General features: G+C 41.2%; 2 protein-coding genes across 3 annotated transcripts; one reads left to right on the top strand and one right to left on the bottom strand.

Annotated features, from left to right (window-relative positions):
* Positions 1-840: 840 nt before the first annotated feature.
* LOC133890636 (uncharacterized) lies at positions 841-4880 on the top strand. 2 transcript variants are annotated; one of them, XM_062331101.1, is made up of 6 exons: positions 841-998; positions 2302-2616; positions 3334-3438; positions 3533-3580; positions 4305-4560; positions 4655-4880. In XM_062331101.1, the coding sequence occupies exons 2-5, from the start codon at positions 2350-2352 to the stop codon at positions 4542-4544; spliced, it is 660 nt and encodes a 219-aa protein (XP_062187085.1). In that variant the 5' UTR covers positions 841-998; positions 2302-2349; the 3' UTR covers positions 4545-4560; positions 4655-4880. The 2 variants fall into 2 exon arrangements, with proteins under 2 accessions (XP_062187085.1, XP_062187084.1); XM_062331100.1 differs by having other exon boundaries at positions 4305-4880.
* Positions 4881-11177: 6297 nt separating this feature from the next.
* Positions 11178-12582, bottom strand: LOC133891229 (peroxidase 2-like). Its single transcript, XM_062331941.1, has 2 exons — positions 12360-12582; positions 11178-12259 (listed from the first exon to the last, which is right to left on the bottom strand). Exons 1-2 carry the CDS (start codon positions 12555-12557, stop codon positions 11495-11497), a joined length of 963 nt encoding a protein of 320 aa, XP_062187925.1. The 5' UTR covers positions 12558-12582; the 3' UTR covers positions 11178-11494.
* Between the last annotated feature and the right edge of the window lie 514 nt (positions 12583-13096).

The following is a 13096-nucleotide window of genomic DNA, read 5'->3' as shown; positions in this document are numbered from 1 at the left end:
AACTCGTATAATATTAATTTATTCTCTTAGGTAGCAATAAATTATTTATTTATACTACAAAGACATGATAAATATATAGAAGTAACTAACTATAATTCAATTTTATATCCTCTTAGCCCCATCCCCACAAAATCTTTTGTGTGGTTGGAGACTGCAAAAAACTTCTCCCCGATGGCTAAATCTATTCTCTACTAATATAAAATATAAGTTAGTTTCAGCGTCACCTCTACTCTTCTCCTATCTAATAAAAATTCCTAAAATTTAAATATTTTACACACTTTTACTATCCATCATCGTCATCCAATCTCCTCGTCTGATTACTGGTTACAGCTATGAAACCTATTTACTAATAAAAATAAATAAAAAAATTAACAGATAATCTTCTCTTTTTCAGATTCCATCTAAAATCAAACTATAATGTTATTCTTGATGTATTTTTTTATTAACACTCTCATAATATATCTATATCTCCACATCTAAAATTTATACTTAATATTACCATATTTAATATTTATCTTTTTGTTACATCTAGTACACTTAGTTAATAGGGATAGATTTGTGAAAGCATTCCAATTGCCATCCCTAGCTCCGATGGAAACAACCAACAACTTCGGCCGTGTTGTCGATGGCATCTGCTGCGCCTGCCGGAGCGCACGGCCATCTATCTTGATCGTGACGACATCCATCCAACAAACAGCCCACTGCACCGCGCCCACGGAGCGCCGGGAGCAGCACTAGCTACCCCAAGCGGGGCCCGCCAAGCCAGCATCACAGGTCGCTGCCGCGTGGGACCCGCCGCCGCTCTCGGTCGCTTCTGCAGTTCTGGAGCACTGCTCACCTCCCTGTGCGATGCGCTTTAAAAAGGGACGGCTCTCCCCCATGGCCCCATCCACCTCTCTCCATCTCCGTCTCCTGCAGCGAGAAACGCACGAGGAGTACGGCGCCTGAGATCGCAGAGGCTGAAGTTCTTGCGTCCCGCAGCCACTCCACTCCCAAAGGTGAGAGTTTTGTGTGCTCGGTTGGTGGTTTGGTGCGCGGTGATAGCTGTGGTGGGTGCGGTTGATTCGTCTGTGGCGCAACCCCGGCTCCCTTTTCTTGGCTTCTGAGGCAGGAAGATTTCTTGCTTTCCTGCGAGATTTAGGCTCGTTTTGATGAATTTTCGTGGATTTAAAGGGAATCTTGAGGTGACCGGGCCCAAAGGTGTCGGCTTCTGTTGGATTAGTGTCTATCACTCTTGGGTTCTTGCAAATTCGTGTTCCTTTAGTTGCAATTCCTGGTGTTTGATTGGCATGGAGTAATGGAGAATTGGTATTTGGTAATTTGTGTGGTTGCCTAGGCTGCTGGTTGTTGGTGATTGTGACGTTTATGCTACACAGAGTTGATTTAGCACGGTAATTATTGGAAGGAATGGCCTCTGTGTTATTTTCTGAGCCTTCTCTAGAGGTGCACACTGCACATCAATTATAGCTTATATGTGATTATATTCATCTTGTGCTTATTCCTTTCTTTGAAATTATAGCATGATAGCTGGTGATTCTTAGTCGATTTTATTCCGTGTGAGCTTTAATATCGACGGTACTATGGCAGGGTTTGATTGAAAGGTGGCTACTTTGAAGGCTGCGTGCTAGTTTCGTGTCAGTAGAAACTTTGCTTGTTAGAAGATATTTGTTATTATACTTGTGGCCAGGCTTGCTTTGGTAGGTGCAGACATCAGATATATGCTATTGCTTTCAGTCTGGCACTGTTGTCAGTAGTGTGCTTTTCTTGGGAGTTACTTCGAATTTTGAACAGTGTCCTCATCTTTTCAATCAAGAGTTAGGTTCTTGTCCTGCTTATTTTTGCTTTATGTGATGCTATTGTTCGGTGAGCTGTTCGTTTCTTAATAAAATACTGAACAACGATTGCATTATCATGTTCAAAGAATGTGGTCGTGAGTGTTTTCTGTCTAGGTGACTGTGCTGATTTTTTTTAGATAATGGTAAGGTAACTATGCTGATAAGTACGTTTCTGATTCTTGTTTAAATTTACTTTCAATTAACTCAGATGCACCGATAATTTACTGTTACTGCAGTTCTTTTGTCCTGTTATGACCATTTTTGCCTCTTGTATGCGAGTAAGTAGCTTTACGTCGGACAGTTGGAACTTCTTACAGTAGTTGCACCGTGTCTTAGGATTTGATAAGTTCATACTGATGGTTGTGCCACTTTGCTTTTTCTTGGAACGGATTGCCACATTGCTTTGTGTCTGGTAAAGTGTGTGCCTTTGCTAATGTTTATCCGTTTATTAATCTTTGTTATTCAGGTTTTTGGAGTACAATTCTTTGTTGTTTGGTGATTCTCAAAAGGGTAAATGGGATCAGAAGGACCTTCAGTTGTGACTGTCCATGTTACTGGATTTAAGAAGTTTCATGGGGTTGCTGAGAACCCGACTGACAAAATTGTGAGCAATCTCAAGTCTTTCATGGAAAAGAGAGGGTTGCCAAAAAACCTTGTACTTGGAAACTGCACAGTTCTCGAAACAGCAGGGCAGGGGGCACTTGGAACATTACAGAAAGTTCTAGAGTCTGCTATTGCAGACAGAGAGAATGGGCCGTCAGCTCAGGGACAAGTAATATGGGTTAGTGCTCACCTTGTTCTTGATTTGATATTGTGTTTTAGCCTTCTAGGGTCATGCTAGATGAAGCAACTATTAGTTATGTTTTATTGTTTACCATGTTTTTATTCTCATCCAGGAGGTTAATTAGCACTTAAGCTATCCTCATTCAACTGGCTAGTTTCTTCATGCATTGGCAAGTGGAATAATGAATTATGTAGGATTTCATGGATATATATAATCTTATATTACTTAGTTTGGACGAGTGTGTATAATTTTTTCCTTCCTAGATTAGTCAAGGAACCTCCCAGTAATTGCAATCATCACTTCCTGGGCCTTTACAGTTGTAACTGATTAGTAATTAAGAATTTCATTTGACTGTGTGGGCACATCCGCACCTAGTGCTGGAGCTCCAGCTGATGTCGATTGGCATGGCTAGTTGAATGAAATACTTTGTCTTGCTGTGAAGCTCCACTTACAATTGACAATAATTTTATTCTCCTATCTGATTGTGTAATAGTATGGTCAGCTTACAGCATTAAAAAAAAATTAGAAAAAAAGTAAGCTTCAAATGATAATTGGAAACCAATGCTTCAGTTGCCTTACACCGAGAATGTCTTTTTCCACAAGAATTAGCTTCATCTTGTGCATTGTCATGCATTCCCCTCTGAAAATAAAACACAAGTTTCTAATTTGTATTCAGTGCCACCTGAATTAATTTTTGTATGGAACATTTTTCAGATCCACTTTGGGGTCAACAGTGGTGCAACAAGGTTTGCTCTTGAGAATCAAGCTGTTAATGAAGCCACCTTCCGTTGTCCGGATGAGCTAGGATGGAAACCTCAGGTTGTGTTCTTGTCCAATTGCCTAATTTTGTTTTATCGATACCAACAAATAAATCTTGTCATAGCGTTTTACCAGCTTCTTTGTTCCCATGCAGAGGGTCCCTATTGTGCCATCTGATGGAAGCATCTCGCGGACGAGAGAGGTAATGATTAATATGTTAGATTTGATGGGTGCTTGTTGAAATATAGCTAGAAATTGCGGTCTTATTTCTTTTAGTGTCTTTCTTGTCAGATCTAATTCTGTTTCTAGAATCTGCTTTCTGCACACATTATTTACCTTCAAAGGTGTCTGAAGTTCATAACCAAGTTAGTTTACAAATGTGTTTGGTGGTGCCTAGCGAAAAAAATTCTTGAGATGTAGAAGTAGCATAATCCATCCCTTCCTATTACGTCTAATTTGAATCATAAAGCATCATCAGTCTGTAAGAAATTAATAAATATGATAAATGTGTGCCATTACCTGATTACGGCAAGAAATCATCTTTAGGTGTCCAAAGCAAGGTATCATCTGTCCTACAGAAAATCATTGATTACCTTTTTTGTACAAGATGTTTGAATAGAGAAGAAGGTATTCCAATCCATACCTTTTCCCTCCCTGTTCTAAAAAAGAGTGACTTTTGTTCACCAAATATTTTAGGAAATATAAGGAAGTTTGGTTGGGATGTTTTTTTTTTAGAGTTCAGTTTTGATGTTTTACATATGAATCAAATTGGTCGTTCTGGTAACATGCAGCCTGCTAGAGCTATGGATTTTACATGCACACTGTTACATGAATAAAAGTTCAATCCTTAGGGATTTTGGCCTCATCGGCAGCATCGTTGATCTTGAGTTAATCACGTTTTCATGAACATTTTTGTGATCAACCAGACTACTCTGCCAGTGAATGAGTTGACAAAGTCACTTCGAAAGATAGGCTATGATGTGATGCCCTCAGATGATGCTGGTCGATTCGTATGCAACTACGTGTACTACCACTCTCTTCGGTTCGCAGAGCAACATGGCATCAAATCACTGTTTGTGCATGTGCCCCTCTTCTTGACGATTGACGAGGAGGTTCAAATGCATTTTGTTGCCGCCCTTCTTGAAGTTCTTGCCTGCTCGAACTAGGAATAGCAATTTAAAGGTGTGCTTGCTGAATCCCTTGTTCCATTTTATTACTGCTGGAAGAGCCCAGTGTAATCCTGTGGTGTTTGGTTGGTTTCTTGGCTGTATATCAGCGGTTCAGTTAGATCTCAAAGATGTAAAGTTGGAAGCAGACTGAATAAGATGGTGTGTTCGTTGATGATGTCGATCTTGCTCCAGAGGGTGTGTCTAAAGGGAAAAAAGGCCGCGCGGAGTGTATCTTCCTGTGGCCAAATGTGGCTTGTATGCCATCAAATGTTGTAAACATGGCTGAAAAGTGGGAACCTGGTTTCAATAAAATTGACAAATCGTTGGAGTGGATGCGGTACATTCAATGAGATTGTTGACGGTGCGTTTTCTGACCTTGCTTTTGCACTTGTGATGTCCATGCATTTGTGAATGGTGATCTGCGTTTCTAATGCCAATGCAGCTCTCTCCTAGCTGGAGAACTATCTTTTATCCTTTTTCCTTTTTTATGAGTATTTTCTTGACAGAAGCAGTAATTTGTTTCTTCCAGTCTTGTGAAGTCAGCCGAGCTGCTTGCAAAGAATGCAAACGTGCGATGGCGAAGCCTCTCCTAGTATGAGGTCGCGCTTCGGAGTAGGGACGTCAGAATATTCAGACCTTGTGCAGAACTGAACTGAACTGTCTCGTGTTTCGCTGGAAAGCCCTGAAACTCACTGCGCTGGGGCAAGCCTGCACTGAAGGCCCAGCTTCGTCCTGTCTTTTTCCAGTCGAGTGATGGATTATGGAACTCGGCGTATAGTGTATTGGACTATGTATTGGTATTGTTTTGTTTGCAAATTATAGAGTGAATTGCATAAAACTATATATATTGTATTATTTGTAACACAAAACTACAACTATTATACTTAATATCACCAAACTAGAAGTATTGTGATATTTATAACATAAAACTATATATATATTGTCATTGGTAACACAAAACTATAACTATTGATGCGTCTTGTAACACAAAATTACAACTATTAGCATAATATATATAGTTTTGTACGATTCACTCTAAATTATATGAGATGTGGCATGGCTATAAAAAAACTCAGTGGTTTTTGCTTTGTTTTCCTCTGTTCTGATCTCGAGTTTGTTCTGTTTGTGCTGTGTTTGCACCACCGAATTTTCATCCAATTTCATTTCAATTTTGACAAATTTTGTCCTAGCCAGTTCAAACGTGCATTAGATCTTGAACAAATTTCCGTCAGCAATTTTTGGAATTCGTTCATATCATTTCTTTCAGTGCCCTCTGGAATTGCTGGCTAACAGAAACAGAAAATCTCTAGCTACATTTGCATAACAAATAAAAGTATAGTATAAACTATGGTCCTTAATTTATAGTTGTAAATATATTAAAAAACATGTATTTGCGAGAACCAAGCAAATGCTTGAGTGGTTAGTGGATGTGGTTATACCTCCTAACCATTGCGAATTAAACCCCATATTTACTACTTATGTGTTTTACTAAAGCGGAATTTTCTTGCAGTGGTATGCAACGTACCTGTTGATAAAGAGTCATATGTGGTGGTTTCGTCATTCTCAAAGCTCTGTATCTCTAGTCTTCAGTAGGTGTTATGTGATTACGTACGTGTAGTGGTATGAGTGGGTGCACGCGTCTATGTGTTGTACTGATGTTTCAAAAAATATGTATTAACAGAAATCTAACCGCTCGATAGCACCAAAAATTCTGCTAGTTTAAAGAAACTGAGTTAAACAAGTAAAAAATTAAGACCGCACGATAGCACCAACGGCGACGATGGCGCAGAAGCCCACCAGCGGCCATCCCGTCCCACCAAGGCAGGTGAGGCGTGGCTGCGCGCCAGCCAGCCCTCACACGGCGTGCCCTAGAGCATCGACAGCGATGGCACCAGTCCGTCTATCTCGCCAAAGGCGGAGATGATGACAGTGCGGCACGACGGCCTACCCTCTCCCGCCCGCACATCTGTCCGATTGGATGCGATAGCGGCGTGAGGCTCCGCCTGCCTAGAGACGTCAGCAGTGGCTAGGCTCGGCGACGTCGCAACCTTCTCGAAGGCGTGGTTGGCGGCACTGCCGACCGTCGACCTGCCCCGATTATTTGCCATATGGCGTGATCGGTGGTGGCCGGCGGCGATACCCGCATGTAACAATGTCGGTCGAGGATGGCGCAGTGGCACGACTCATCGTTCAACGTCCAAAGGCGTAGGGTGGAGGTTTCGACCGGTGGTGAGGTTGCAGCCGGCCTAGTGCAGTGGCGCGTAGCCTTGCCAAAGCAAGGTGCAATCGGCATCATCGACACCAAGAACTGGTTGGTACACAGTGAGCTAGTGTAGGGATGGGTGATGTCCTAAGAGGAAGGTGTAAATTAGGACACTTAGAAAATAATGGTTCTAAAAGCTTTACAAGATAAACATATCTCAATTTCTATCTAAATGTGCTCTAGGTTTATCTGATGTGTCTACTCTACCGCTCAATAAGATTACAACATACTCCATTAAGGTAAATTGTAAGTATGTAAATGCAAAAACGCAAATAAGGTATAGAGATAAACTTGTCACAAGAGATTTTTATCACGTGGTATCGGTGGCATACAAGTCACCACTAGTTCACGTTGGAGCTCCACAAATGATATGCTCCCAGTCGCTAAGTCTCTTTCGATCATGGCTCTTGAGTTACTAAGTCACTAAGATAAGATATAAAGCACGATAAGCCACCAAGGCGATGTCTCATCACTAACCATCTGGTGTGTACATCAGTGGATACTAGCCATCGGAACTTCACTCAAACTTCTTCTTAACACTAGATATTCTGGCATTGCCTTCAACTCTATCATCGGACTTTTCCATGTGTTGATTTCCATCTCTTTGCAAACTCTTTGAAAAATATTATGGTGTGCACTGTCATCTAATCACCGTACCTTGTGGTGTATTGATGTTCAGTCTTCGACAGATACAGTCTTCTCTAAAATAAATGCACCGGTGTGTAAAGCACACAAATCACCGGACTATCTGGTGAAATTATTTATTTCCTGCTCTGAGTGAAAACACTCTGGTATATGCAATCTCCTGAGTACCAGACTTTTCGGTGAGTACAATCTGATTTCAACTCAGTTTTCTATTTTTCTGAAAAATGCTCCGGTGTGACGTGTGTATAACTCCGGTAACACCGAACCTTCTAGTGTAGTTATTTTTTCCAAGACTTCTCTAATTCAATAAAATTTTGTCCTGACTTCGCTAGCTTCTTCATATATTACATCTATTAGATCTACTAACATATATTTTGATAAATATGTTAGTCTTATTTATTATATTTTATTAATTACTAAAATCATAATTATAATTTATTAGGATCATTTTCACTATAGCTAGACTATGCATTCCTGACTCTCTCTCTGGGGAGTTTCTGACACTCTCGGGGTATTACGAGTTTAACCGCTCCTAAATTAGCTGCACATAGCCGACATGAGTACGGAAATGATATTATACGCGCATTGACATGGGCAAAAAATGTTTTAGGACTACGGGCGAAAAACCGTTATTTCTTTTTTCTTTTCAAAATTAGAAGCTCGTATCGATCTTTTCCAGTGGATTACTCGGATCGAGACCAATTTGAAGTTTAAACCGATATGTTCCTTGTGATGAGTTGCCCACAACAAGACCCGAGAAATAGCCAAACCACGCATATTATTTTAGCTTCATTTTGACCATAAACTTATTCTATTTTTTTTGTGGCAGTTTATTTTCCCAGAAGGCCATTCGTTTTTGTTCCACTAGTCATCTGTGCGGAAGAATTGTTCATCGCGAGCATAGTATGACATGCACATTCCTAAAAAAATTTCCACCGGCGTGTTTGAACTTTACAGTTTATGTTTCATGTTTGTAAGCTGCCTGGCTTGGGTGTGTCTATCTATCGTGCGCCTGAAAATCTATCTAAAGTTATGTTGATGTGGGCTGGCATCCCGAAATCCAACATATCCCTCGCGCAATAACAAGGCATCTCACATGTTCCTCTTTCATCGGCCACATTTCGTCCTCTGTCTTGATTTCCCATCATTATTCACATTGCACAACATCACCATTCTGATCATAATCTATATTATTTTATATTGTGTTTGGTAGTGTCCTATGAGGTTAGAGGTGCAAACTATTTGAACAAAGCACCCATCATCCCAAAAGTGTGAACAGAGTGTATATAACTTTCTGGTGGTTAGAATTTTCTAAAATTTATTCACATTTTTTTACAACAGTTGGATCTATCTTGTACTTAGACCATCTCCAACTATATTCCTTTTTATTTCGTTACCTTCCCGATTCTCTTTCTCGTTTCCATTCCCTTTATTTTCTCTCATCTCCAACAACTACTCTTCAAGGAGAATCACGAAGGGAAAGGAAAGAGAATCCCATTCTGAAGAGGATGATCTTGGGAATCCCTTCATGACGAGAACCGTGAATAAAAACCGTTGGAACGCTGAAGTGAACGAAAATTCCTTCACGACGAGATTTTGGTCCCCGAAAAGAAACGGTTGGACATGATCTTAGAGTCTATTTCAGAACCATAAGCGACCCACCTAGCTACCGGCTAGCCACCGCCTCATCACGCGGTCTCGTTTCCACCCACATCATAGCTGTTGCTTGCCTATTGGTACTGTATATGAGCTATGTTTTAAAAGTTGAGAAAAGGGACACTATGAAATTTACATACCGTCAGTTGAAGATTATAATAATAGAGATCTTCGTGAAAAATAGATAGAAGTTTAATAATATAATATATTTCTGATGTTATTTTGCATTTTTATTCTGATGTTTTTAATCAATTGTTAGACCTTTTATAACATCATACTTGTTTTAAGCCTTATAATAAATATCAACTACTTACATCTACAAATATAGAGGCTAAAATATTTTTATTATTTTGATAAAATATAACACCTTTTACTAAAAATAGCCGCCGCCTATCCCCCGCTTGACAGGTTGCCTCTGTCATTTGCCTCTTCCTCTTCTCTGATAGCTTGCTTGAGTTGGTTCTCGTACTGCATAGTGTCGAACGCTGACCCTCCTTCCTCGCATCTAATGGTCATCGTGCTGTCCACTACCCTACTACAGTCCCATAGTCGGCACAACAACCATTGCCTCACAACACCGAGCCTTCGTCGCCACTACCATCTTCTATACCCAACATGCCATCGTGAACCCTAAGCCAATAGCAGTGTTGGTAAACATCAGCCACGAAGATTAGTATAACAAGCTGCATGGAACATGAATCACGAGCTGAAAATCCTATCTTATATTTACTAATTGGAGGTTTTTTTTCCCTCCAAATTAATCCTAAGAAAATTCTAAAAAATCATATAAAAAAAGTAAAACATCCAACCGTCGAATTAATTGATTGATTAATTATAACCATAGATCAACAGCCAGACGAAACAACATAGAAGATTAAAAAACAAATCATAGAGTCCAGCCCCAAGACTACTTTTTGCCTTGCATTTCCTTCCTTTTTTGTTGTAGATATCATTTATCCAAAAATGTTACATTAGCAAACTCCAACTTAGTTACGTTAGCAATCAACACACGTTTCCAAATCAATTATAATCAAATATTACACAATTAAAACAACAGAATGCAAACATATTACGGATTATCACACAAAAATAATATCAAAGAATTTATAATGTATTTCCAAAAAAATAATATGAGATATGGTGACGACATTAAAAATAATAATAATTTCAAAAAATCAAGAAACAAATATTTACTAATTGGAGGCTCTTTTGGTGCCTCCACATTAATCATAAGAAAATCCTAGAAATTCTTATAAAAAAGCAAAACATCCAACCGTCGAATTAATTGATTGATTAACTATAATCATAGATCAACAGCCAGACGAAACAACATATAAGATTAAAAAACAAATCATAGAGTCCAGTCCCAAGACTACTTCTTGCCTTACCTTTCTTTCCTTTTTTGTTGTAGATACCATTTATCCAACAAGATTACGTTAGCAAACTCCAACTTAGCTACGTTAGCGATCAACACACTTTTCCAAATCAATTATAATCAAATATTACACAATTAAAACAACAGAACGCAAACATATTACGGATTATCACACAAAAATAATATCAAAGAATTTATAATGTATTTTAAAAAATAATATGAGATACGGTGATGACATTAAAAATAATAATAATTTCAAAAAATCAAGAAACAAATAAAAATTAATTTGCATAACACATAAAATGAAAATTATAAATTAGATCTATTCACAAATAATAAACATGATTCCAATATTATGAACAAAAATTATATTTATATTTTACATTCTAATATTTAAATATAAATAGATGATGTATCTTAGCATCCAACCATTATTAACACAAGTATCTACAATTCAACTGTAAACTAAATTTCTAGCATGTGCAGTCGCACGGGTTGATACGCTAGTGGTTGAGAATTTTCAGAACCTAAATCCAGGTTCGGTAAAATTAAAATGTGAACTTTACTAAAAGTTCTCCTATATTATCCGCCAACTGCAATACTCTCTTAATTTCAAATTATATGGCATGGTTTGAATTAGCATGGTCACCAAAATTATACATTGACCGTCAACCTCTCTTATATTATAATGTTTATAGCAACAAAATTATAATCATAGGAATTATTTTCAATCACAAATCTAATGGTAATATTTTTTATCACAAACTTCACATACCGTTGGACAAATAACTGATTAGAGGTCAAAAAGTTTGAATCTTAAAATACGTGCGCGTCTTATAAAAAGAAAGAGGAAAATACAAACATGACAACCCAACCATCCGGAAAACAATATGCTTCTAAAGACACAAATGTAACAAACGAATAAGATCCTGGTTGCACCACGATCGATCGATTATTATTACAGCAAGAGGAAACAGTATGTCGCGGTCGGTCGTTGAAGTACTTGTCCTAGTTGACGACCCGGCATGACTTCGTCCTGATCTCGCCATTGGTGGCGGTCTTGACCTCGATGAGCGACATCTTTACCATCGCCCTGGCGAACTTCGTCTCCCACCTCCCGCGGATGACCGCGTTCTCGACTACCTTCTTGGCCGTCTGACTCGACGTCAGCAGCGCCGCGTCCGATTTGAAGAGCACCTTGTGACTCAGCACGTTCTTGTAGTACTGGTTGTCCAGCTTGTTGGGAGTGACGATGTCCTGCACCACCGTGGGATTGTTGGCGAAGTTGGGGTTGGCCGGGCACTGCCTCCGCAGCAGGGTGGCGAGGGCCGGGTTAATGTCGGATGGCGGCGTGGAGATGCGGTCGGAGAAGGAGGAGCAGTGGGAGCGGCCGATGGTGTGGGAGCCGGAGAGAACGACGAGGTCGTCAACGTTGAGGCCCTTGACCTTGAAGCTGTTGATGAGCTGCGAGAGGTTGAAGAATGGCGGGGGCAGGAAGGCGAGCGTCTCGTTCTCGAGCGACACGCGGCCGTCGAAGCGGCCAGCGGGGACACCGTAGTTGACCTTGTAGCCGCTGAGGAAGAAGGCGGCGTCGCGGCCGGCGAATTGGACGATGTCGGCGCAGGAGACCGTGCCAGGGCAGACCTTCTCGAGCACCGCCTTGGCCTTGTCGATCACCTCGAAGCCGCGCAGGCTCGGGAAGTTTGGCGGGCCGAGCTTCTCCGGTCGCGGGTTCGCCGGCGTCGGGTCGAGCAGGACGGACGCGTCACATCCCTGCAACCACCACAACAACGCGCGCGGGTACGTGCCAATGTTAGCAAGGCCCATGCATGCAAGCACGGTCAAATATAGTCAGCATGCATGCAGCACGTGCCCGGACGAAGCAGTCGTGGAAGGCCATGCGGATGATGCCGGCGCCGACGCCGGGGTTGTTGCGGACGGCCTTGCCGACGACGTCCCTGACGATGTACTCCGCCGGGGGGCAACAGCGGCTGTAGTACCCGTACTTGAGCCCCTGGCACGTGGCGGCCAGGAGCAGCATGCACAAGACCAAGATCGCAACCCTAGCCATCTCTTCCTCCTGCCAACGACAAGCTCGCTCGAGCTCGCTCGCCGTGCGAGATAGTACTAGCTAAGACAACACCGGCTGAAGTGGAAGTGGCTGCTGCTGCTGCAGTGAGTTGGAGTCGCTCAGCTAGCTGCTCGACTATTTATACACCTGGAAGCCAGAGGGATCGAGGGAACGGCAGGCCGGGTTTGTCTCGCAATTCTTCATCTGGAACTGCATGTTCTCTACATCATCCCGGGATGCACGCGTCGGGAGCATGCATGCAGACACAACTCACAGCATTTTCTGAAACCAAGCACAACTCTGCATCATCAGTTCGTGCCGCAAGTCGAATGCTTTCAGTTAGCCACACATGCTCATTCATCGAGCCATTGCCATGTCCAAATGGTCCGGCAAAGGCTAGTAGCTAGCTTCTTCGTACGAGCCTCGTAACACTGGAAGATGCATGCAGTTGGAAAACAAGGACGACGCAAATATCAAATGTCAACCCGGGCGTTTCTACCCAATTATGTTACTCCAGTGTTGTTCTGAACGTCGAAATT

The sequence above is a fragment of the Phragmites australis genome, chromosome 14 (assembly GCF_958298935.1).
Source record: "Phragmites australis chromosome 14, lpPhrAust1.1, whole genome shotgun sequence".
Taxonomy (NCBI): domain Eukaryota; kingdom Viridiplantae; phylum Streptophyta; class Magnoliopsida; order Poales; family Poaceae; genus Phragmites; species Phragmites australis.
The sequence above is the reverse complement of the archived record's forward strand: the minus strand, read 5'-3'. Positions and strand labels throughout refer to the sequence as shown.